This window comes from Odocoileus virginianus, chromosome 7 (genome assembly GCF_023699985.2).
Source record: "Odocoileus virginianus isolate 20LAN1187 ecotype Illinois chromosome 7, Ovbor_1.2, whole genome shotgun sequence".
NCBI classification, from domain to species: domain Eukaryota; kingdom Metazoa; phylum Chordata; class Mammalia; order Artiodactyla; family Cervidae; genus Odocoileus; species Odocoileus virginianus.
In genome coordinates, this window is record NC_069680.1 from 58,562,691 (window position 1) to 58,589,560 (window position 26,870).

The 26,870-nt window shown below is 36.8% G+C and overlaps 1 protein-coding gene and 1 pseudogene across 6 annotated transcripts in view; both read right to left on the bottom strand.

Moving 5' to 3' along the window:
• Nucleotides 1-118: 118 nt before the first annotated feature.
• LOC139036055 (protein UXT pseudogene) lies at nt 119-1,636 on the bottom strand (annotated as a pseudogene).
• Nucleotides 1,637-2,669: 1,033 nt separating this feature from the next.
• The window catches only part of DNA2 (DNA replication helicase/nuclease 2), a 38,508-nt gene continuing 14,307 nt past the window's right edge, over nt 2,670-26,870 (bottom strand). For 2 of the 6 annotated variants that reach the window (XM_070470736.1, XM_070470737.1), the window contains 15 exons: nt 23,644-23,863; nt 20,683-20,800; nt 19,310-19,472; nt 17,446-17,640; nt 15,538-15,768; nt 12,106-12,222; nt 11,909-12,018; nt 11,436-11,545; nt 9,921-10,145; nt 8,539-8,732; nt 8,357-8,446; nt 8,069-8,273; nt 6,383-6,472; nt 5,540-5,722; nt 3,016-3,657 (listed from right to left, as the gene is read on the bottom strand). In XM_070470736.1, coding sequence (XP_070326837.1) covers nt 3,358-3,657; nt 5,540-5,722; nt 6,383-6,472; nt 8,069-8,273; nt 8,357-8,446; nt 8,539-8,732; nt 9,921-10,145; nt 11,436-11,545; nt 11,909-12,018; nt 12,106-12,222; nt 15,538-15,768; nt 17,446-17,640; nt 19,310-19,472; nt 20,683-20,800; nt 23,644-23,863 — 2,551 coding nt within the window. In that variant the 3' untranslated portion in view covers nt 3,016-3,357. Of the gene's footprint in view, nt 2,900-3,014; nt 3,658-5,539; nt 5,723-6,382; nt 6,473-7,733; nt 7,895-8,068; nt 8,274-8,356; nt 8,447-8,538; nt 8,733-9,920; nt 10,146-11,435; nt 11,546-11,908; nt 12,019-12,105; nt 12,223-15,537; nt 15,769-17,445; nt 17,641-19,309; nt 19,473-20,682; nt 20,801-23,643; nt 23,864-26,870 lie in introns of those variants that run through there. The other 4 variants (XM_020869896.2, XM_070470735.1, XM_020869898.2 and 1 more) reach the window with 4 other exon arrangements.

The following is a 26,870-nucleotide window of genomic DNA, read 5'->3' on the forward strand; positions in this document are numbered from 1 at the left end:
TTTAGAAAAGCAAGTAAAATTAAGATTACATATTTATTTTATAAAACCATGAGAACAAAGGAAAAGTTTTATTTCCTAGATTGCTTCCCCCCCCAGTGTAAGAAGTAGTAAACAAATCTTGTTCAGTAAGACTCACTTTATTTAAAGCTAAGAAATGTTTCTTCGAGGGAGATGTTAAGCTCCAAAATACACATTTGCCAGATACTCAATAGTCACCTCGTATTGAACAGAATTTGGAATTAGGGTGTATGTTTAAACCATATTACACTGAACAATTTTATTTATTTATTTTTTTGACATTCAGGCTCTTTAATGTCAGGGGAGGTTGGAGGAAGTCAGTGCCGAGTCTCTGGGAAATTCTGCAGACCTTGTAGCTCTCGAAGCCCCTCTAGCAACATGTGGACATGGGCCTTGATATTCACGGAGTCCTTTGTGAGGTTGTCGCTGAGCCCTGTGAGACTGCTCTTACAATCAATGAACTTGAGAGCTCCTGCCAGTGTCAACTCCAGGAAAAAACCGTATCCGAGGGCCACACAGATTCATGAAGTGTTTGGGACCACTGTCAACGAAGAAGTTACAGCCCATAATCCACCTGCATGTGTAACTCCGAGTGATTAGCTTCCTGGAGTTGCCCAATGACATTTCCCAGTTGAAGGTATTTGGCCAGCTGCTCATATACCTTGTCGCGATGGTCCAGGACCTTTTGCAAGTCCCGCTGCAGCACATCAGAGATGAAAGCGCAGCACTTTCTCCGCGGTTGCGTCCACCGCCCGCCGTTTAGGGGGCGGCGCCATGATGGGCTCCTGAGAGCCGCTGGCAAAAAGCTCACTGAACAATTTTAAACTAGAATATTAGTCTGTTCTGAGTATACAGATTTGGTCAACAGCCACAAAGGTGAGGGAGCACAGGACCAGACAAACACAGAGCTCTGGGAAAGACCAGTCTTTAGAAAGTGAGATGAGGAACAAAAGAACCAGAGGCGGCAGCAAGAGAACTCAGGAGACAGGAGCTCTGAGCTGAGGAATGGGGACACTGGAATGGCCACCCTTTCCTCACAAGCTGGCTTTCCACCATAAGGAAGACCTTGTCTAGGCTAATGGTGCTCTCGATCTGGACCTGCACGAAGTGAGTGTCCAGTAACTAATATTAGTGACTGGTAGCCATCGCTGTCTTAGTCCTTGGCATGGATGTCATAAACTGCATTATCAACAATTTGAGGGCCCAGTCTGGGTTTACCGTCCAGCTCACTCAATGCCTCCAACTCACAGCATCTTATGTATAAAAGATGAGTCTGTTTCTTTGAAATAAGTGCCTAGACTCTTGTAATCAATACAGATTCCCAAATGACAAGAAACATGGAACTCCTCCCTAGGTTCTTGTTCCACTGGGCTTTACTGTGCAGGCCATACAAATCTGTAAAGCAACCATTAATGAAGCCAAAGAATTTCCTTAATCCGGGAACTAAGATTATCTTAGATTCCTTCCTGTGATATAAATTAATGAGAACCAACCAATATTTAAGCCTTATCTCTGCAACTTCCTTGTTTTTCCTGTCGAATCCATAGTCTGTCCATGATCAGCTCCATCCTATACATATCAGAACTCCTTGGTTTCAGCTTTAGAACATTGCCAATATTTCACTTCTCAGTACTGGAAAAAATGATGGACAACCCTGGACTTAATTATTATTTAGTATTAATCATTGACACAGTGAGATCTTATAGTAAAAAAAAAAATTTATTTAATAAAAACATCAAGTTATAATTTTTTAAAAAAACATGTAGGGTAGAGGCAACAATTTTTAATGTACTTTTCATTTAAAAAAAAAAAAAGAAAACTGAGAGAAATGAGAGACCCTCCCCCAAAGCTGGATATACTAATGTTAAAATTGGTCATCACATAAGTAAACAAGCACCTTGAGATAATTGTTTTATAAAACATCTTCATACAAAAAAGGAAAATTGACTAATGCCCCAAAAGAAAGGGACATATGAACATGAATAGGTGAAAATAGGGATACATCTTTTTTATTTGTCATCAATTCAGCAAAATTTTTTCCCAAAAGAATGATAATAATTATTTTCTTAAATATCAAAATCTACTCTAAAACACTAAAAACTGAAAATAAAAAGTGGGAGAGGAAGGGGAACTAACTAGGAGAGTAAGGGAAATTAATTGGAAATAATAAATTTATAAGTAATAATTTAAAACACTTTAAGTATAAAGTTTTTTAAAACATCTCTGATAACCAGAAAGCAAAAGTCAGGAAAAAAACAGCAAAATGGCCTTTGGATCAGGGATCTCAAAATACAGAAGAGAATCATACTTTTCATTATCACAAGATTGTGCTTAAATGACAAAAACAAATCCCTTTTCTTACCTAGTCTTTCAAATAAACAAAACAAGATAAAAATCTACAAGATCAAATTAATCTTGAAAATTTAAACTTAAAAGTTTAAACTTCAGATTAAAAAGTTAATCTATCTCTAAAAGCTGGTGGAAATGTATCAAACTCTATGTCTTACAGAGACACATTTATAATGTCTATAAATTTAGACTATTTAGTTTTGGGTACACCTGTACTGAAAAAATAAATCCTATGCTAAATGTTGTATGGTTATGTTTAACAAGGTTATACCAAAAAAATAAATAAAACCAAAAACTCGAACTCTGAATGAGTATATATATTTACATCATTTCTTACCCTTGGGATAAAAGTTATCATCACAGTGTAACCAGTCACTGATTTTATAGCATGTCCAAATTATAAATAATAGGCAGTAGTTAGAGGAGATCATCATGGTATGAAAAAAGCAAGGAAAACAGTGCTTTATTTTCTTTGAAAATCACCTAATAGATGACAAAGGCTTTCATGTTCTCCTGATGGAAGATCAATGATATAAAATAAATTAAGAAAGATATATTTAACACAATGTGGAATTACATAAAAACACATGACATTATTATTTAACATTCTCTAATTCTGTTTTAACAAGGCTACTAGAAAACTTGTATTTTTATGACATTCTATGGATAATAATGTACTTAAGCAATATGATTTACCTGTCTTAGTGTGAGACCTTCATATAATTTTTTAGAGATGATCTATTTTTAAAATTATCTACGACATGATAAGAAATAATCTCCATTTTTAAATATAATACTTTGTCCTAGATGCATATTTTTTTAAGGTTATCGAGGTGAGAGGAACCTGAAGAGATACCAGTTTTCCTAGATGTGTTCTAGGCAACATGCACCCTGTTTCTGAGGCGAGAAATCAAGTCCCTTTGTTTCCCCTTTCTGATTTCACAAACTACTCTTCTCCATCACCTTCATTATTTCATTTTTTGCTTAAAATTACTGTGAATTGTTTCCTCTTTCCTTTGTGGAATCAGCTCTTTTGAAATATGCCCATGGAAAACACAAGACACTGAGTTTTAACTGATACAAATATATAAAGTACTCACATAGCACAATCAAACGTGACCATATACAAAACAAAAAGGATATTAATTTTTCTGAGTTTAGATGATTAAGTAGCTTCCCCAAAGGAGGATAACGGCTTAGTGAGGGCACACATCCCAGGAGAATCAGCTTATGTTTGGCTCTGGTTATAGCAACATTAAGACGTCGCCAATCTTTCAACAGTTCACCAAGCTGAAAGAAATATAATTTTCATTCTTTGAGTTTTCTTATTTGAGTTTTTTCTAAAAAAGAACAGTTTTTATTGAGCCATCTTCCTACTTTCAAAAACATTGCAAAAAAGATTCATCAACACATTCAAAGTGCAGACAGTTGGGAAAGAAAACTTGCCCAAAGGGACTTCCCTGCTGGCCCAGTGGTTAAGATTCTGAGCTCCCAATGCAGGGGGCCCAGGTTCGATCCCTGGTCAGGGAACTAGATCCCACATGCTGCAACTAAGAGCTGGTGCAGCCAAATAAATGAAAAAATATTTAAAAAAACAAAAAAAGAAAAGAAAACTTGCCCATGATGCCAACCTCAAGTATTTTATCATGAGTGTGATATCCATGGGGCTTCCCCAGTGGCTCAGTGGTAAGGACTCTGCCTGCCAGTGCAGGAGACATGGGTTCGATCCCTGGGTCGGGAAGATCCCCTGGAGAAGGAAATGGCAACCCACTCCAGTATTCTTGCCTGGGAAATCCCACGGACAGAGCTAGGCAGGCTACAGTCCAGAGGGTCGCAAAAGAGTTAGACACAACTTAGCGACTAAACAACAACAACAATGATATCTTCGCCATAATTTTAAATGATTAAATATGTATAATGAAAATATATTTAAAATTTTTAAATGTATAAAAAAAAAATTTTAGGGACTTCCTTGGCAATCCAGTGGTTAAGACTCTGCACTTCCAATGCAGGGGGCACAGGTTCAATCCCTGGTCAGGGAACTAAGATCCCACATGCCCTACAGTGCAGCAAAAAAATAAAATAAAATTTTCAAACATTAAATACATATCATAAAGAACTGAAGTTGTCTCCCCTTATTGTAATATTGTTTTTAAGTGTAATAAAAACTCATAGAAGACTCAAAGGAGTGGTTAAATATACCATGATCCATATATACAATGGAAAACTTTGCACCTTTAAGAGAAGAATGAAATCTCTTTCTGTGTAATGACATGTAAAGCTCTCCAAGCTATATTATTAAGTGGAAAAAGCAAAGTTCAGAATAGTCTATATATTACCTTTTGTGCACAAAGGAGGGAAACATGAATACTGATTCATGCACTTACATATGCTTAAATAAATTCTAGAAGGTTAGCAAAAACAAACAAACAATCCAAAAAAACCAAACATGTGAGGGTAAGAATTGAGTAGAAGAGTAACAGGGAAGAAGGGAGACTTTTTACTCTGTGTATTTTAAAAACTATATGCAGGTATCACATAGTCAAGAAAAATAAGTCAAGGAGAGGTAAAAATGCAAAAAACAGCCTGGAATTATCTACAAATTTGAAAGGAAGCTAGGAAAGTTTATATGTTTAAAATGCTCCAAACATAATAACCAAAAGATGGGAGCAACCCAAATGTCCACTAATGTATGAAGAGATAAAAGATATGGTATATACATGCAATGGAATAATAATCAGCCTTTAAAAGAAAATTCTGTTACATGCGACAATATGGATGAACCTTGAGACATTATGAAAAGTGAAATAAGCCACCTACAAAAGGACAAATACTGTATGATTCCACTTATGTGGAAAATTCACGAATCCATAAAAGTCTGTCAAATTCACAGAGATAGAGAAGTGGCTGACAGAAAATAAAGAGAGAGGGAATAAGGGAGTGGTTATTCATGGATATAGAATTGTTTTGCAAAATGAAAAAGTTCTGGAGGTCAGCTGCACACACCGTGAATATACTTCATACCTGTGAACTGTACACTTAAAGATAGTTACGATGGCAAATTTTATGTTATGTGGTTTTTTAACATAATTTTAAAGAAGAGAGGTAAATAATGTCCCAAACAAAAGAAAATAAAAATCAGAAAGCAAAGCAGAAAATACAGTTAACTCACAGTTCCATCTTCATTGCTTCTAACAAAAGATACTAGAATGATACTTTTGTCTCTTCCTTGGTACCTGTCAACTGTATTAACTTCAACCATCCCAACAGAAGAATGTGCCAATAAGTCATTGATGACCTTTAACTGCTGCCTGTATGGTGCAATGATACCAATATCAGAGGGTTTACAACCAGCCTGTTTTAAACAGAAAAGAAAAACAACACACACACAAAAAACAGAAAAGAACATAATTTAAAATGAAAAAAATCCTGACTTTTGTTATTTAAGCTTTACTAAATTTATTAAATAAAATGTTTACATAATGTGACAACTGATGTTTATAATACATGTTCCTATGTATAACACATGTTCCTACAAGAAGGAAATAAATTACTGAATTACGCTAAGGCTATCTACATTTCCTGAGAGGAAATAATTTCCTTGAACACAGCTCCCTGAATTTTTAGAAGTTCACGGCAATATAATGGTTTGTATGCCACCAAAGCAATGATGTTATACCAAAAAAGTACAAAGAAATAAATTGTACTTTCTGCTCTCCCTTTTCACTCAAGTTTCCAATCTCCAATCATACTGACTTCTGCACTAAATCAACACAATCAGAATTATCTGATGTTATAGAAAGTTATCCTAAGTGGAAACCCAAAATGCTATTACTGTATTAGATACAGTAATTACTGTCTTAGATAAATGTTCTCAAAATAAAAACATTCAGGCTTCAGTCCTCTTATCTTAATCAACAAAAGTTAATAGTAGATCTAAAGTTCCTTGAATTCTAACATTCTATTACTCTGCACCTTAATATTAATTTGCCCTCAAAATCCAATTCTAAGTTACCTTAATAAAAACTGAGGTCAGGAAAACAACAAGTTTGGCTTCCATTATATTACTGACACCTCCCTTTTCCACTTGTTCTGGTGCTGGAACCTAAACAGAAAAACATGCATCCTGCTTGAGAAACAATCTCTGAAGTAAAGAGTACTGTCAGTATACAAGTGGTCACAGAGACAATACTACCAGATATGGACACAGATGAAAAATACTTTCATCTTAAAGTTGAATGTAAAAGAACTGACAAAAATGAATTATACTAGTCACTTTTAGAAGGAAACCCATCTTAAACATGCTACATAAAGTTCATACTAAAATCTCTACGAAAGCTGACCATATACTGAGCTTCACATACATTACTTTGTAATCCCCCATTTTATAGGCATCAAAGGCCAGAAGAGATTAAGTAACCTGCCTGAGCCTTACAATACACCATGGCACTAAGATTCAACTTAGATCTGGCTCCAATATCTGTGTTCTTTCCATTTCCTTGTTACTTTTTATACAAATAATAGAGCAATAAACTTCCCTAGGTTCTACCACCCCTAGTAGAAATTTTAAAGAACTATTTGGCTCCTACATCACCCCAACATCACCTTGATTAATTTTAATATAACTTATTTGGAATTCTGATGCCAAGGGACAGGAAATGTGAGTAGCAAAAATAAAGACTCTGAACAATCACTGGTGAGGTTAATAATTATAACTTTTAACAGATTAGAGTTGTGGTTTATAAAAGCAGTCATATCAACTATACCTCAATAAAAAATGAAATAAAAATTTTAATTACATAAAAATATAAAAGCAATCATTTATAAGATCAGTTTATCTGAATAAATTTTCCAGAGCCTGCCTGCTCCTCAGTGTTGATTTTTCATTCTGAAACACTAGAGCAGTGTCCAAGACAATGAAAATTCCAGCATGGTACATGAATGATAAGGCCCTATTTTTAACAACCGCTGACTCCACCCATCTTAATAACAAAATATATAATTATATTAAGAATGATATGCATAGATCAAATTGATGACTATATTTTTTGTTGAACTTATGTAAAGATTTCCAAATCAATAATGAGAAGCAGTATATAAAACAAACTGTAGGAACACAGAGTCAAAACTTTATTCTTAGTTCCTAGAAATAAGAATCAAGTCATTTAAAGTTCTTGTGCAGATTTTTTGTTTAATGATAAATTTGTAACGAGTTCTCTGGGTGCATATGTGGGAGTAGGAGACACATGGGAAATCTCTGTACTTTTAGCTCAGTTTTGCTGTGGGCCTAAAACTGCTCTAGAACATAAAGTCTATTTTTTTTTTTTTTTAAAAAAGGTCCTGAAAAGGACATCAGTTTATCTTACCTTCTGTCCATTTGTAAACCCAAACTTTGGACAGTATCAGTGCCAATTATTTTTCTAGGAAATGTAATTATACAGTTGTGTTCACTTTCTAGCTTTCCTACTTCAAAACAATTTGACATCTATCAATCATCAGAATAAACTTCCTCCCAAAGATAGTGAATCTGTAGAAAGAAAAGATTCTTTTGTGTGAAAGCACAAGAAGCACACTATAGTTTTAACTGATAAGCTGTAATGAAGCAATTGCTATTGAAACTGAACAATTTAAATAATAGGGCAAACGGAGAAGAACAAAGGAAACGTTAGTTTGTGTGTGTGTGTGTGTCTGTGTGTTTTACCTTGTGTGTATTAAGAAAACAGACAGGATTGTTTGGCTCGAATGCTCCAACCAGCCAAGGATTTTCTGAATAATCAGCATAAAACTCCAGTTCCAGCTTCACATCTTTAAAGTTAGGTAGGTTTATCACTGCATTGGCCACTTTTTCTGATCCACACTCCAGCTTTCCTTCGTATGTCAGTTTATTACTTAAGGACATAATTTTACTAAGGGAATTACAAAAATATATTTTAGTTTGGTGATGAACACAAATATGAAAATCACTCACAGCTGACACTGTTACAAATACCTGTTCATTCTGTATTGCACAGTTAACTGTACAACTGCATTCTTATTCTGCTCCAGCCTCTTGAATAAGCTTTCACTCATGCCAAGAGCTCTGTCAACAAATCAAATTCAGGATTATTAGTCTACTGATATCATCCTGTAAAAAGTAACTAGTTTAAAATTGAAACCTTAATGTCTGCTTACCTTGCTTCACGGTTTAGCACCAGGGGAGGAAGCTGCTGATGGTCCCCCACCAACACAAATCTCCGTGAAAAAAAAAGTGGCCCTAGGCAAATAGGCTGGCTAATTTGAGAGGCTTCATCCACTATACAAAAATCAAAAGTTTTACGAGAAAATATGGGATGGTTTATTCCCATACATGTTGTTGCAACTATAAGCTAAACACAAAGAAAAAAAATAGATCAGTTATTTAATATGTCCAAGAAACAGACCTTGTTTTTCCCATGTTTGAAATTAAAAGGTCAAAAAAGAGCTCTTTGTCCCCTCAAACAGAAATCCCCAATGTTTTTTAATTTAGAAACACTTACAACACGCAAAAATTTTTTATCTTTTTTTCTATAAATTTTTAAAAATCAAGTTAATTTTCCAGACACAGTAACAATCATCAAGTTTGGATATATCAAAATAGAAATCTGAACATTTCAAGAGGCAGTAAGTTAAAGAATTTTTTTTTTAATGTGAACTAAGACTTCACTTCTGGGAAGATGGAGTACTTTTCCCTCCCAAAAAGTACAACTAAAAACCCTGGACATTATATATAAAACTATAAAGCCTCTGAAAGGTGGAAAAAAGGTAAATCAGCTAGAGACATGAGGACATGTCCCCTTGGGACATGAGGAAAGCACAGTAGTTTGTTCCCTGGGTTTTCTTTTTGCCTCACATATCCCAGATTTCAGACATTTGGAACATTAGGCTAAGTGAAAAATTCTAATCCCAAAAGATCATGTACGATATGTGAAATCAAGCAGGACTTTACGGGGCCGTCCTGGGAACAAAAGCCTTTCTAGGTGCCTCATTTCTTATTTGTAGGATAAAAGCTTCAGCCTCCTAGATCTCCAAGGAGTTCCACAGGGCAGATTCATAAGCCCCTTTTAACCATGCCTGAGTTCATGCTAATAAGGTGACTTTCTTGCATTCTGTGAATCATTCAAGCAAATTATGGAACCCAAGGAGGAAGACACAGGAATCCCCAAGATGGGCATAGGAGATCTGAACTTGCAATTCAGAAATGAAGTAGGGGACAGTTTCATGGGACTGAGCCCTTAACCTGTAGAGCCTGCACTAACTCTATGTAGTTAGTGTCAGAAGTGTGAGTAGAAAGAAACAGAGTTTTCCTTTACCAGGACAATTTAAACTAGAAGATGGGAGCCCTGAAAAATAGACCAGAAACCTTGTTTCAGTTCAGAAGCAAAGAGCAAACTATAAACTCATAAACTGGTCCTACAGTTTATATAAATGAATCTGCAAATTCAGTCAATGCAATTGAATTTCTCAAAGTGCCATTTCTCCCCTCATTCTGACAGCAAACATTACTGTCATTATGATTATACAATAATTGTACTTACTTGACTATTGTAGAGTTCTTCTAGAAGAGCTAAAGATTTAATGGACTTTGATCTGCAAATTTCCTCCTCTGTAAATTTTTGGATATCGGGATGTACCTTCTGAATCTGGCCCAAGCGCAAAAATCCAATTTTAAACTTTGCTAACTTCAAAAGAATATTGTCAACAGCAGAGTGTGTATAGCTGGTCAACAAAACACTAAAACCACAGGCATAGAGAATTCTTACCTATTAATAAACAAAAGAATGGAAAAGAGCATTACTTTTAGCTCCTGATAATTTTTAACATTTATATTTTTTGAAAAGAATTAGAAAACTTAACTAAGAGCCAAGCCAAGTAACTTTTTATTTCCTTTGATTATTTTTTTGACTGCACAGCTCAAGGGATCTTAGTTCCCCCACCAGGGATAGAACCTGGGACCTTGGCAGGGAAAGCATAGACTCCTAACCAATGGACTGCCAAGGAATTCCCCAAAGTAACTTTAAAAAAAATTATAAAGCCAAAATGTCTTATGAAAGTAACATGGCATTATTATCATGTTATCAATGATATGTTACCAATATATTATTTATATCATGACAAAATTGAGTACATATAAACTTTTGACTAGTGCCTGGCATAAAGTATCAATCAGTAAATATGTGGTGCCATCATCATCATTATTCTAAGACGGCTCAGAAATTTACTGACATGAAAAAAAAAAAAATTCAATAAGAATCTGTATCAGGGACTTCCCTTGCGGTCCAGTGGCTAAGATTCTGTGCTCCCAATGCAAGCGGCCCGAGTTCGGTCCCTGGTCAGAGAACTAGATCCCACATGCCACAACTAATGATCCCAAAGGCTACAACTAACTTCTGGTGCAGCCAAATATATAAATAATTCTTTAAAAAAAAAAGAATCTATATAAAACCTCCCTGTACAACTTGTCATTTTTTAAAGAGAGGAAAACACAGAGATTTTAGACAATCTTAAATGCAAGGAATATACAAGATGATTACAACTACTGGTATTTAGCTTTTCTATTTCTCGTGTCATTCTTAGTTTGATACAAAGACATTTTGATTTGAAATGCAGCCCTTTTGATATCCAGTATCACGTTCTCTGAACTGAAGAGAAATGGATTTAAATACCCAGTTTCTTTTTTTTTTTTTCCCATTTATTTTTATTAGTTGGAGGCTAATTAATTTTACAACATTGCAGTGGTTTTTGTCATACATTGAAATGAATTAGCCATGGATTTACATGTATTCCCCATCCCGGTCCCCCCTCCCACCTCCCTCTCCACCCCATCCCTCTGGGTCTTCCCAGTGCACCAGGCCTGAGCACTTGTCTCATGCATCCAACCTGGGCTGGTGATCTGTTTCACCCTAGATATACATGTTTCGATGCTGTTCTCTTGAAACATCCCACCCTCGCCTTCTCCCACAGAGTCCACAAGTCTGTTCTATACATCTGAGTCTCTTTTTCTTTTTTTTGCAAAATACCCAGTTTCTAAGCAAAAGAGTAGTAATTCTTACGAGAGTACATATTGTAGTTGTTTTTCCTGTTCCAGGCATACCCACGATGAGGGTGTAGTCTTTTGAAAGAAGTACCTTTTTCATGGCTTGCCTCTGAGGCTTATTCAAACCTACATTTAAATTTAAAAATGATAGGAATAAGAGTGTTGAATTTTCAATGAGCAACTTAACTACTTTATGAGAAAAGCAGCCTCTGTTCTAGTCTTTTCTTCAATAGTCTTCTCAAAGTAAGGAAATGTCATGGTGATATTAAAAGTCACATGTAAACTACTTCCAAAGAGATGCTGTCTAAAAACCATAATTAGAAGTTTAATGAATTATTAAATAATCAAGCAATTATTAATAATTAAATATATAATAAATAATTATTAAATAAATAATAAATAATTAAGACACTAGACTCCAATATAGATTAAATTATAAATAGAACTTAAGAAAAATTAATGGACACAGGCATGCTGATTATAACATACCTTTCAGAATGCAGGCAACTGTGTCCTTTGCATCATGTGGAAGAACAGAACTGAGGTAGGATATAAACTGTGGTTCCTGCAAGTCAATGATTAAATCTCGAAGTTTTTGGCTGAAAAGCAAAAAAAAAAAAAAAAAGTTTTTAATAATATTCCTCAGGAAACTGGAGTAATATTCAGATTCATTTATTGTTACAAACCTGGCATGATTATTTTCCATCAGTTTAGAAAGATTTCCTAATGGGGTATCTATATCAGAATTTTTTTCTTCCTGGTCCAATCTGAACAAAGTTGATTCTGGGAGTCCTGACAAGTTCCTGAAACAGCAAAACATATGTATGCGAATATTTTTCATTTAACATAGTCATTGGGTCGGTATAAGAAATGTGTTGCTGTCTGATGATTCAGCAGATAAGAATCTTCCTGCCAGTGCAAGGGACATGGGTTTGATCCCTGGTCCAGGAAGATTCCACATGCTGCAGAACTACAGAGACTGTGCTCTAAGTTCACCTGTAGAGCCTGGGAGCTGCAACTACTGAGCCCGATCGCTGCAACTACTGAAGCCTTTGCACCTAGAACCTGTGCTCCGAAACAAAAGAAGCCGCCACAATGAGAAGCCCACACAGTGCAACTAGGGAGTAGCCCCCACTCTCTGCAACCAGAGAAAGTCCATGCACAGCAATGAAGACCCCAGTGCAACCCAAAATAAAAAGAAATAAAAAGTAAATGGGCCAGAATCACTATGAAAATGGCTACCAGCCCCTAATACATACTTGCCAACCTGACCCAAAGGCAGGATAGGATCCTGGATTGGGGAGCAAATAGAGTAGGGGAAGGCAAAAGGCACCGAAGTCAAAGCAGTTAAGGGACTTCCCTGGTGGTCCAGTGGCTGGGACTCAGCTCCCACTGTAGGGGCTCAGGTTCAATCCCTGGTTGGAGAACTAGATCCTACATGCCACAACTAAAACTCTTGCATGCTGCATCTAAGACCTAGAGCAGCCAAACAAATAAATTGAAAAGGTGGGGGGGTGGGGGCAGTTAATAATCCAAAACCTACATCTGCTGACAACTCACTTGGCCTTCCTTGAACTTCCACCTGGGCTCACCACCCCCAGCAGGATCCTGAGCACGTGGCCCCCGCCTCCTCAGGCCTGGAGTACGCGTCCCTTTCCCCAAGGCTTCTCCCACTTCTCTATCAGGCTGACCTGTGATGCTCCTGAGGTCCTTTCCATGGTCCTCTGTACTGTTCTTTCCTGTCATTTCCCCACTGGTCCCTTGCCTCCGCCTGAGTCTGAATCCCAAATCTATATCACCAGGCCTAACTTCGCATTCCTCTCCTACTCCGTTTCTCACCCAAGCTTCAGCTTTGAATGTCCAGCAAGCAGCAAGATCTTTCCACTGAGTTAAAACTCAGGCAGTGAAAGTCTGCAAAACTGAACAACTCTTTATCCCTGCTGAAGCCTTATCCTCCTCCTGTGGACCTGACCTCAGGTAATGGCTCTTGCATCTACATGACTGTCTTGATTCTTCCCTCTCCCCCCTGCAGATGCAATCAGGACCTCAGTGTCAGACAATTTCACTTTCTAAATACTTGTCAAAGGCATTCCACCTTCTCCGTCAAAACCACCTTGCCCTCAATCACCTCAAGCCTGGGCCACTATAGCAGGTGCCTGGTGTCTCTGCTTTCAGTTTTGCCTCCACTGATTAACTCTATTCTCTGCAGTGCATTCAAGAAAAAATGCAAATCTGACTATCATTCTTCTGTTCACTTAACATGGTATATAAGCCCATCTATGACCTGACCTCTCCAATAACTCCTTTATCTTTTACATTCCAGAAAGTAATTACTACCTACACTTTCCAGAACACCCTGCCTCACACCATCAGGCCTGTCCACACCTCGTCCCCTCTGTCTGGTATATTCCTCTCACACTGCTTCAGAGGGCTAACATTCACCCACAGGATGAAGATCTAGAATGACCGTTTCACTCGCCTTCCCCGAGCCACCAAAAACTGGGTTAAATGCCTCTCCTGTTTTCCCATTAATTCAAACACTTGTCATATTAGACTGAAATATATATTTATTTGTTACCCACAAGACTACAAATTCTTCAAGAGTTTGCAAAGTATCTAACATATGTTAGGTACTAAATAAATACCTCACAGGACTGACTGAAAGGACTCCTAAGAAACAGCAGAAATATCACGGCTTATACTCCAACATCATGAAACCCGGGCTAGGGCTGGTTACTGCTTAACCAGGATTACTGATTACTGGAGAGCAGGCACGGACAGTTCCACTGCAGTTACCCTCTAGATCCCAATTACTGATCTCCATCCACTGAGAAAGGTGACGCATGCCTGCACGTAAATGCAAGGAAGGCTGGGGGTCCAGGAAGAGGGGAATATGGATATTAAAGAACATGGATACTAGCTTCAACCACAAATTTTCATACCAACTATTCTACAATTTACTTAATATTTTTCTTTAAATTAATTTACTTTGTTTTAATTTATACTTTATATCACACCTATAAATGGAAAAAAGCAATATGAACAAAATGGTGAGCGCCCAGAGGGCTAAGGAGGAGATATAAGTGTTACAGTCAACACAGGACATCTGTCCCGCCTGCTGCACACGTGGTTGTGAGAATTCTTTAGATAAGATTACATCCATATTGGGCTTCCCGGCTGGCTCAGTGGTAAAGAATCTACCTGCCAATGCAGGACATGCAGGAGACATGAGTTCAGTCCCTGGGCTGAGAAGCTACCCTGGAGAAGGAAATGGCAACGTACTCCAAATTCTTACATGGAAAATCCCATGGACAGAGGAGGCTGGTGGGCTACAGTCCCTGGGGTCACAAGAGTCAGACACAACTTAGCAACTAAGCACACACCCACACACACATGTCCACATTACTACTATGTAACACAATGTACTAAACAAAACTTCAGCAGTTGGATAACTGCTAAATGCCGATGAACTATATAGGATTCCCAGGTGGCACTAGTGGTAAAGAACCTGCCTGCCAACGTAGGAGACGTAAGAGACTAAGGTTCAATCCCTGGGTTAGGAAGATCCCCTGGAGGAGGGCATGGCAACCCACCCCAGGATTCTTGCCTGGAGAATCATCATGGTTAGAGGGGCCTGGCGTGCTACATCATAGGGTTGCAAAGAGTCGGACATGACTGAAGTGACTTAGCACGCACACACTGAACTGTATGTTTAAAATGGTTAATGGTTAATTTTATGATATGAGAATTTTATCTAAAATTTTTTTTAAAGGCATGAAGCACTGGTACAAGCTACTACATGAAAATGAACCTCAGAAACGGTATGTTAAATAAAAAAAAGCCAGTCACAAAAGACCACATAGTGGTCAGAAAAGGCAAATCTATAAACATAGAAAGGGAACTGGTGGTTGCCTGGGGCTGGGGGTGACTACAGGGTGTAGGGAGTATTCCAGGAGCAATGAAAATGCTCTAAAATGGATTTTGGTGCTAACTGCATAGCTTGGTGAATATACTAAGCACCACTGAATTGTATACTTTAAATGTGTGAACTGTATGGTATATGTTTACTTATCAATAAAGCTTTACCCTCCCCACCCAAAGAGGGAACATTTCATCACCTGTCTAATGAACAGGTTACTGTTGTTGAGTTAATCTCCTTCACATAACCCTTAGACAAGGCAAACGATGTTCTGTCTTCTCCACTTAAAATAATTCTGTCACCTGCCATTAGATTTGTGATGGGTATGGCTCCATTTTTACGCTGGAAATTATGTAAATACTGTCCATCACAAACTGTCTTTACATGTTCTGTTCTAATCAGGCTCCCAATGCAGCTGCCACTCTCCTCCCTATGAAAGAGAAAGAAAAAGAGAAATTAATTTTAAAATACTCTCGGGGGACTTCCCTGGTGGTGCAGTGGCAAAGACTTCAGGCTCCCAATGCAGGAGACCTTGGTTTGATCCCTGGTCAGGGCACTAGATCCCACATGCCTCAACGAAAGATTCCTCATGCCACAATGAAGATGGAAGGTCTCATGTGCTGCCAAATAAATAAATAAATATTTATTTAAAAAATAATAATCTCTCGGGACTCCCCTAGTGGTCCAGTGGTTAATACTCACACTCCCACTGCAGTGAGTATGGGTTTGATCCTTGGTTAGGGAACTAAGACTTCACAAGCCACATGGCAAGGCAAAAAAAAACAAAAGGTTTTTTTGAGACCTCATCACCAGGTCTCTAAGCAGGTGCTAGAGAGCTCTCCCCTTTTTGTGAGGGGGGAAGAATCCCCCTCATTGTACCCACAGGTGGGATTTCTGAACAACATGCTTATCAGCACGTTGATTCTTGACTGACACCCCCACCTCCTATCCTGATACACGTTAACACTACAGAAGACAAATCATAATAATTTAACTCTGAACCTGAAGTGAAGGAAGCAGTAACATATTTCTTTAGTATTTACAAGAGAATTTATAATTATTGTTACTAAAACAATGGCAAGCATATTGACAATTCCACTGGGTCTCAGAAGTTGGCATTAAGCATTTACAGTTTCTCAGGCACTACTATTATACTACATTTCAGAAGCCTGCAGGCACACACATTTAACATATTTACCATGTGTTATGTATACATATCTGGAGAAGGAAATGGCAGCCCACTCCAGTGTTCTTGCCTGGAGAATCCCAGGGACAGAGGAGCCTGGTGGGCTGCCGTCTATGGGGTCGCACGGAGTCGGACGCGACTGAAGCGACCTAGCAGCAGCAGCAGCAGCATGTATACATAATACTTAAGTATTATGTAGTCTATTAAAAATGACTTAAACTTTCTTCCCTGTGATGGTACCTTGTGTTAAAGTCTAGCATTAAAGAAATAACGTTCTTAGGTCTCAAGTCACATTATTATCAAGATTCACTCTGGAAAGAAAAGAATGGGTCATGTCAATGTATGGCAAAAACCACTACAATATTGTAAAGTAATTAGCCTCCAACTAATAAAAATAAATGAAAGGAAAAAAAATGGGTTAAAAACAACTAAATAGTACATAAAGAAAAATACTATGCAAAGATGCACAAAATTATAACTTTACAAGTAACTTGTAAAAAAAAAAAAAGACCTCACAAAATACAATACTGACATGCTTTAGAGAATTTGAATCTCTATGAAAACTTACTAAAAAACTTTAAAAATACTCTAGTATTTAAAATATTTAGTAAAACTTCATTAATTTCCACTGTGCCAATATGCTAAAATTCACCAATTATATACTCTTTTCATTGATGAAAAAGGATGTAACTTTACCAATAATTTTTAGAATAAGATTTCTTGAGGTATATTTAATCTACTAAAAATAACAATGTTTCTCTCCTTAGAAAAAAATTCATTGACAGCCATCTGGAGTTGGCATGAATATATGAAATTTCATGCCTTTAACACGGTACATAACCTGTATTTGTCATTAATTACAAATATCCCACTGGCTAATCCAAATTACTAAAGTTTTACTGTATTAAATGGACCACTTACATTTCTGAAGCAGGCATTAACCATATATGTTGGTAATTTCTTTTATTATCCTTTGATTGAGACTCCAGGGTTAACATTAGACACCAAAGGCTAAAATACTCTAAGTGTATAAGCTTGAGATGCTGAGTTTCTTCTTTTATTTTGGGCCACATGCTGGTCGGGACTGAACTGTCTTCCATCTGTTGTTCAACCGCCCTAAAGATAAAGCTCCAAGTCAGAGATGCATATAAAACAATTCACTGGCTATGAAATGAGATATTTCTAAAATAAGTACACATATGTGACAATCATCATACTTTATAACCACCGCACCTACTTTTTTTAAAAAGTCATTTCAGGGGCAATATGCTATAGGATAGCACAGAAAACATGGAGAGAAAACAAGGTTTCAAAGAAATGTGCCTGTGTTATAGTCCCAATTTCCCAATTCATGATCTTCGCCATTAAGAGATCTTTTGATACAACAGAGTTGACTCTTGAACAACATGAATTGAACTCTATGGGTCTACTTACATGTGGATTTTTTTCAACAATAAATAGCAATACATGATCCAAGATTGGCTGAATGCAGATAAGAATGCGGACAAACCTTGTATTCAACCTGAGCTCACCACCCAGTTGTATGTGGAGGGCCACTATGAGATATACTCCGATTTTCGACTGCAGAAAGGATTGGCGCCCCCAACTCCAGCACTGTTTAAGGGTCAACTGTACTTTTAAAAGTCCTTTATAGGAGAAGGAAATGGCAACCCACTCCAGTGTTCTTGCCTGGAGAATCCCAGGGATGGTGGAGCCTGGTAGGCTGCCGTCTATGGGGTTGCACAGAGTCGGACACGACTGAAGTGACTCAGCAGCAGTAGCAGTGGCTATATAACATCCAGCCGAAGACTAACAGGGGGGTACTCTTTCTGCCCGCTTCTGATGCCTGTGTCAGAAGCTTTCTCTATCTCCTTTATACTTTAATAAAACTTTATCACACACACACACACACACACACACAAAGTCCTTTATATGAATTTTCAGGCTGAATTAGAAGTTTGGTTCTGATTCGATCTTGTTTCCTAGTCTGAATTTGCATCTAACCAATTTCTTGCATCCTCCAAGACTCTCACTGACCTACGATAGTATGTATATGTGTTAGTCACTTCGTTGTGTCCAGCTGTTTGTGACCCCATGGACTTGCAGCCTGCCACGTTCCTCTGTCCATGGGATTCTCCACGTAAGAATACTGGAGTGAGTAGCCATTCCCTTCTCCAGGGGATCTACCTGACCCAGAGTTCAAACCTGGGTCTCCTGCACTGCAGACAGATTCTTTACCATCTGAGCTACCAGGGAAGCTCAATGAAGGTATAAATACACATAACTGCTCATGAGACAGCTAATAAACTTGCCATATGTAGAAAAACAGACATGTATAAACAAGACAGATCTAATGGATTATATCAAACTGTCTAGAAAAACCAATTTCCCAGTTTTGAACTACAAAAGGTTTGAAATTAAAACATCAACTAAGAAATGGAAGATTTCTTGAAATATCATTTAAGAAAAGTTACAATCACAATGCCTATACTGCATCTTTAACTATATTCTGTAAGTTCTACAATTATTTCATTTCCCCAGAAACTGTATGCAGCAAGATTAAAATATCCACTTTTGGAAAAAGTTTTCAAAGCATTCTATTTTTCTCCAAAGAAATAGGCTTGTTATATAATATGAACTAACTATGCTTTTTTCTCTTTCCTATTCCCTTCGTTTTAAATAACCAAAATGAAGTCACCAATGCCAGACCAGCCAAAAATGTTAAATCATTCTGAGTTGAGTGTTTACTTAACTGGAATTAATACTTTCGGAAGACAGTGTTTACCTGCTATAGAGAGCACAGTTGCCCATCTGTGAACAGTATTTACAGGTTTGTTGTTCCTCAATTATTTGTGGCAAAGGAGCAAGCTTTGTCTTCTCCTCTCCAGTAGATTTGTTAATACGGTGAAACAAAGAGAATGCCATCTGATTTCTTAGTCTTAATAATTCTGTGGGGGAGAAACAGATGGGTGTTTTCTAAGAATTAAGTAAAATTTATTATATGTCTTTTCCATTACATGTAAGTAAAACGTTCAGATTCAAAACATAAAGAGGAAAGAGCAATATTCATGTATCCCATTACACCAGAATAATAACCACTGTTAACATTTTGGTATATTTCTTTCCATTTTGGTTCACTTGATAAGTTTTTAAAGTTTTTAAACAACCTAAGGACAAATACAGCTATCTAGAGTGTCTCATTAGATGCCACTGTTGCATTAGGTGTCTTTGGCCACCTGATGCGAAGAGCTGACTCATTGGAAAAGACCCTAATGCTGGGAAAGACTGAGGGCAGGAGGAGAAGGGGACGACAGAGAATAAGATGGTTGGATGGCATCACTGACTCAATGGACATGGGTTTGGGTGGACTCTGGGAGTTGGTGATGGACAGGGAGGCCTGGTGTGCTGTGGTTCATGCGGTCGCAAAGAGTCAGACACGACTGAGCGACTGAACTGAACTGAGAGTGTCTCAAATATAAGATAGGAAGTTTAAAATAAAGTTCTGTATAGGAAGATTTAAAATTTTTATTTTATTAAGGGATAATTGATTAATAATGTGCTAATTTCCACTTTACAGCAAAATGATTCAATTATACATATATATATTTTTTTCATACTCTTTTCTATTATGGTTTATCACAGGATATCGAATATAGTTCCCTGTGCTATTCAGGAGGACCTTATTGTTTATCCATCGTATACATAACAGTTTGCATCTGCTAATCCCAAACTAAATGTCCATTGACAGAGGAATGGATAAAGAAGATGTGATACATATAAACAACAGAATACTACTCAGCCATAAAAAAGAATTAAATAATGCCATTTGCAGCAAAATGGACCCAGAGATTATCATACTAAGTGAAGTAAGTCAGAAAGACAAATACCATCTGATATCACTTATATGTGGAATCTAAAATATGACACAAAAAAATGTATATAATAAAAAAGTTAACAATGTTTTCAATTATATAGTACACTGTCAAAATTCTTTTTTTTTTTAAGTACCACAACTTACAAATTACAAAATGTTTTAGGCCTAGCAAGCACAATGAACAACTGATTGTCAGGTATAAATGTGTGTCAGCAAAAGCTGAAGGGAAAAAACAATGAACAAACAAAACCCTGAGAAGTAAAATTGAGAGAAAACAGCTTAACCTCTTTTATCAAGATGTTTGGCAGGCACAGGGTACATCTGGCCAGTCTTCAGGTAGAGAAGCAGGCCAGCCTCTGGGTCAGCCCTCCTCTCTTGGCTTAGCAGTGTATACAGAACAAGCTGTGAAAACATGGTACATTTTGTCAAGTAAATTTTTAATTTTCAATATTTCCATATATGTTTTACAGTCAATATATATTATAATTTTTTTTTTTTTTTTGGTTGTACCTCATGGCTATAGGATCCTAGTTCCCCCATCAGGGATCAAACTCAGGCCCTGGGCAGTGAAACCAGAGTCCCAACCCCTAGACCACCAGGGAATTCTGACTACATATTATAATTTTAAAATCAAAACACTTTGAAAATAATATGATCTGAATTCAGGACAGGTAATACAATAAATTCAATGCCAATTATTTCATTTCCACAAAACAAACGTAGTATATATTTCTCACTTTACACAGACAAAAATAAATGTTTAGAATTTTTCTTAGTAAATGTTTAGGTTTCCAATAAATGTAAGAGAGAAATTAATCAAGAGACATTTTATATTTTGAAGTTAACAGTCGTTAGACACTATTTTCCCTGTTTAAAATAAATAAATGAATTAAACACTATAAAATGCATATTATTTATGTCATAGTAACTGTGATAACCTAATGAGACTAACTCTACAGAGTTTACTGCTTTTTCCAGAACAGAAGGTGGCATTAAGTACATTAGGCTTATGTGGTGCTCTTCAGAGAAACCATCTAAGACAAGTTAGATGTAATTCCTTTAGATCATGAAAACACCTTAGCAGTAACATCTAAACCTATGTAACGTGCTCTGGGAGGCCTTCTTACAAGCACTCTACTTGTGCTGCCTGATACAGCACGTGCTGCGCTTAGTCGCTCAGTCGTATCCCCATGGACTATAGGCCACCATGGACTTTGTGACCCCATGGACTATAGCCCACCAAGCTCCTCTGTCCAGGGGATTCTCCAGGCAAGAATACTGGAGTGGCTTGTCATGCCCTCTCCCAGGGGATCCTCCCAACCCAGGGTTCAAACCCAGCTTTCCAGTAGGTGAATTCTTTACCATGCAAGTCACTAGGGAAGCCCAAGAATATGGTATCGGTGTCCAAAGATACACCACAGGTAACCAAATAAAACTTTTAAAACTTAAAATGAACTCATAAACGACAAGGTTTATGAGCCTTGGGGCTGTGGACCTAGAGAGTCAATCCAAATTAATGGTCTTTCTATGTTAAGTTTTTCCCTACACAGGAACTGAGGCAGAGGAAAAGGACTCTGCTTCTGGGATTTATTAAAAGGGAAAAATATCCGAATGACATTCCCTTCATATAAAGATAAAAGGAAGCTGGAAGGAAATTTTACAACAATATTATAGTTCAATTATATCACAAGTTTAATTCAACTATATCACAAGTTAAATAGGTTTTTGTGAGCTGGTTTAGACATCACAGCTCCATATAATATTTTTCCTTTAGAAAATATGTTTCAAATGCCAAATTACTAATTTAGAAATGAATATTTAGAAAATAATCCCACTTACAAAATAAAAATCCTCCTTAAATGAAGTTAGTCTATAACATAAGCTTTTTCTGCATTACCAAAGTAGAGAAAGTCAAACCCCATAAGATGAGAAATTTATCTTTCCTCACCCACAATACCTATATGTATATCAATGATTTACAATAATTCTCTGACTGTCTGCTTGGTTTTTACACCCTGAATATGCAGTATACAAACCAGTATATTTGTTTGAGCCTTGTTCAAATCAATTTTCTCATTTTAAAAATACAACAAATACAACTGTATTCTTAGAAGTTCTTCCTGCAACTTCTCTTCTTGCAAAGATAAAAGTTCCAACTGAACAAAATAAATACAATAATATTCCTTGCCTTGAAGGCACTTTAATTTAGAGCAGTGGCCTTAGAAAGAAGGTCTTTGAATCTAGACCACTTTAGACACTGAAATGTCTTTATATTTCTCTTCCGTTAGCATTCAAAAGTGAGTTCAATCAAATATGTCCTTAAACAAGTGAAAACTTTCAGCCTCTATTATATATAGAACACATTTCTTCAAATCTTTGACTTCAAAAACAGCTTTTCTTGTATCTTGGCATGATTTCCTTTCTCAAGAAGGCTTTAATCTAACCAAGTCTTTGTTCATAATTTCAGCTTTTTCTGTTTTACTAAAGTGAAATATTTGAGTCTTCTAATACGGGAAATCTAATTTTTCTACCTTTGGTATTTGGTACATAAGTAAGAATAACAAGAAAGATTTAATAAAAGAAAAATCTCTTTAATCCCTGATTATACAATTCAGTAGGCTCTTCCCAAACACGTATAGAACTTAAGGCCCCAACATTGGAAGTGTGGGTCTTATTAAACACTGGATCACCAGGGAAGCTTCAATCTGCTTACTTAAAAGTGTCTAGGACATACCATAGACAGCCAGTGTGGAGGTTGGCAGAGGGATCAGAAATAATTAGAAAAAAAAAACCAGAACTTTTTGTTAATTATTTTGATTTGTTAACTCACTATTATTAGTATAATATTTCAGGCAATTTTGAAGGCCAATAGAAGAGTGTTATATTTACCAAAGAGAAGATGATTTTAAAAAAACTGAAAAAAAAATAAATAAATAAATAAAAAATAAAAAAACTGAATTTAACATAATGGTAAGATACAGTTCTATATTTCATTTTAAATAAAAATCAGTATAATCAGATTAAAGGTCAAAAATGAAAGAATGAATTTACAGTGCTATTTCCTAAATGAGTATCCTATGTAGATGTTACATGAAAATAATAACTCTGTGGTAAATTACATATAGGAAATGCTGGGTTAAATTAAAAATTACCTGAACTGAATCAAAATATATAAAGCAGACTACTTTTTAAACATATAAAAAAATTTAAACATATTACACATTCAGACAATTTTCTTATTATACCTGACTACGGTGTTCAATAGAATTTGATTCTTTGCCAGTTTTAAGTTCCAATGGCATTATCTTATATTTTGTTTTACATCCCCGATGTATTTTCACACCAACTGTAACATCTATTTTGCCCTTCAATCCAAACCTAGGGGACCAAATGTTTTCTTCAATATCCAGCGAGTTTGTAACTTCAATATTACATGTTGAATTACTGTTACTACCATCACTTGGCCTAAAAAAAAAAAAAAAAACAGAAAAAAATTTAAATGGAAACATTTAATTAAAATATTTAATTTAATTAGAACACTTTGCTCATTTCTTTTATGCTAGCATTGACTCTCCACTGCACACACGGAATGTGAGGATGGGAACGAGTCTACAGATCTTTATGGCAGTGATTCCCAAAGCATGCTTCCTAATGAGTAGCATTGGCATCACCCGGGGAATCTGTCATAAATGCAAATTTTCAGGCCCCATTCCAGACCAACTTGTTCAGAAACTGTATAGGTGAGACCCAGCAATTTGTTTAACAAATTCCAAGTGATTCTGATGCACAGTCAAGTTTCAGTCCTATAGTGTCTAAGTCATATAATTTAAATATTCTTAATATTTATCATCTGTCCCTTTCAGCTCATTCCTATGACAATCTTCCTAACTCAGGGCTTTATTTCCTCAGGTGTATATTATTGCAAAAAGCTCACTACTTGGATTGTTGGAGCCACTATGACAATCTGTGTATTTTGATATATAATCATTACACAGATGAATATATAATGGCTTGCATGTGGTTGCACCCTAGATAATAACAGACCTACGTCTCCATGTAACACCCTATTAAACTGAGTAAGAATGAGCTGTCTTTTCCTATTATCTATGTCATCTGGGGCTTGATAATCCAACACTTCATTCCTACCCCACTATCCCCATGACAATCCTTGGAGAAGCTCATTATATCCTTTACTTAATCATTAAATGAATACACCTCTGCTACTATCAATACTAATATTCAACATTTTTTTTAGTATTACAAAGAGGTTCTGATTTTAATATCATAACTGTTAAAAAAGCCAAGAGCACAGGAAGGAGAAAAAAATGAATTTATGAATGTCAAAGGAATCAGAAGAGATGAAAATAACTTTTAAAGTCTCCTGTACCCTTATCTAACATTTACTCATTTTCAGAGCAGGAAATGATTCTGCAGAAATAAAGCCAGATAAGAGCAATCTTTTATTAATCCTATTTTATACTCAAAGTCGTATAAAAAACTAAGTCTAATGGAATTAGATTTAGTAAAATGGACATGAGTTTGAATAAAATCTGGCAGTTGGTGATGGACAGGGAGGCCTGGCGTGCTGCAGTCCATGGGGTCACAAAGAGTCGGACACGACTGAGTGACTGAACTGAATACTAAACCTAATGGAAATGAAATGGATAAATGAAAAGGATAAAATTTCTAGTAATAAAACATTTTATATCATATAAAAATCAAGATTTAAAAACTGTAAGAATTCTGCTCTCAGAATACATGATTTAGTTGACTTGTTTTACTAATTTCATAGGTCGTTTTTTTTTATTTGCTTACTTTTTGGCTTTGCCATGCTGGATGTGAGATCTTAGTTCCCCGTGCCAGGGGTCGGACCCGTGCTGCCTGCTGTGGGAGTACAGACTTAACCACTGAATCACCAGGGAAGTCCCAAGCAGCTATTTCTTAATAAATCAGAAAATATTCCAAGAAAAAGAGCGCTATTTTCAATAATTTTTTAAAAACTGTTTCAGGATGCTTCAAATATAATCTCCAAGGATACATGTATAGTTCTGCAATCTCAGAAGAGGACAATAAAAGAATTCAGGGTGGAGAAGGAAATGGCAACCCACTCCAGTATTCTTGCTTGGAAAAATCCACGGACAGAGGAGTCTGGCAGGCTGACTCCTCTGGGATTACATGGGATTACATGACTGAGCATGTGTGCATGAGGGTGGAAGGAGATGGGTTGGTAGCAATAAACTGGTAGAACTAAAAAAAAAAAAAAAAAAATTGGAAAAAAAAAGAACTCAAGGAAGTCACAACTTATTGGATTCCTTAAATACTAATGTTTTTTTTCTCACTAGAAGTTATCTGATCACAACACACTTAAATATATGTCTCTAAAATAAAGCAAGCTTTATTAAACATCAAGTGTCATATGCAATCCTATGGACTATAACCCGCCAGGTTCCCCTGTTCATGGGGCTTCCCAGGTGAGAACACTGGAGTGGGTTGCCGTTTCCTTCTCCAGGGGGTCTTCCTCACCCAGGGATCGCACCCACATCTCCTGCACTGTCTGGCAGGTGGTTTCTTCACCACGGAGCCTCCTGAGAAGCCCATGTGTTTAATAGAAGATGGATAATGAAACTTAATGTTGCTACTAAAATTTCATTCCTCTAGAAAAAGAAGCAATATGGTGTTAGACTTAGATCTGCAGAACAAATGACAGTACTTTATACTTAACTACTATTCTTTTCATCAACATAATGTTGTAAAACTCCTTTGAGAACCACCTGGCAGAGAATATAATGTCATGAAGATAAAGAAGAAAGGTTCTCTCTTTAAACAGCTTAAGGTCTTGTTCTCTGCTCTAAAGCCTAAAGACTTTTTTTTTCTTTTTTCTTTTTTAAAGACTAGCTATAAACTGCTGGGGAAATGATGCAAGTTTAAGTACAGAGAAGCGCCTGCTTCATAGACAGGCACGTAAAACCCTATCAGAAATAACTGAAACAAAGAAGAGCCTTGTACCAAGACACAGAGATGAGAATACCAAGCTGGGAATCAAGAAATTCCTTATTCTGGACTTCGCTCTACCACCATTTTTTCACACCACCTCACTTTGCTTACTGGAAATCTAAGACTTAATCACAAAATCCCTTTCAGATCAAAGACGATTTGGAATCCCAAACTTTCCTAAGCTTCCATGACACGCTGCTTCTAAGCTACCAAATCCCTCGAGGGTCCACCCTAAGCCTCCTTTGATGAATTCTACTCTTTCCTTATGTCCTTTTCTTCTAAAATTAATTTATTATCTTTATCTGCTTCACCAGGTCTTAGTCGGAGCTCGTGGGATCTAGTTCCCTGACCAGGGATAGAACCCAGGCCCCCCACATTAGGAGCACAGAATCTTAGCCACTGGACCTCCAGGGAAGTCCTCTCCCTGTGTGCTTATACATGGTTACTTCCCAGGACTCTATGCCTCTTCTGCTGCCCT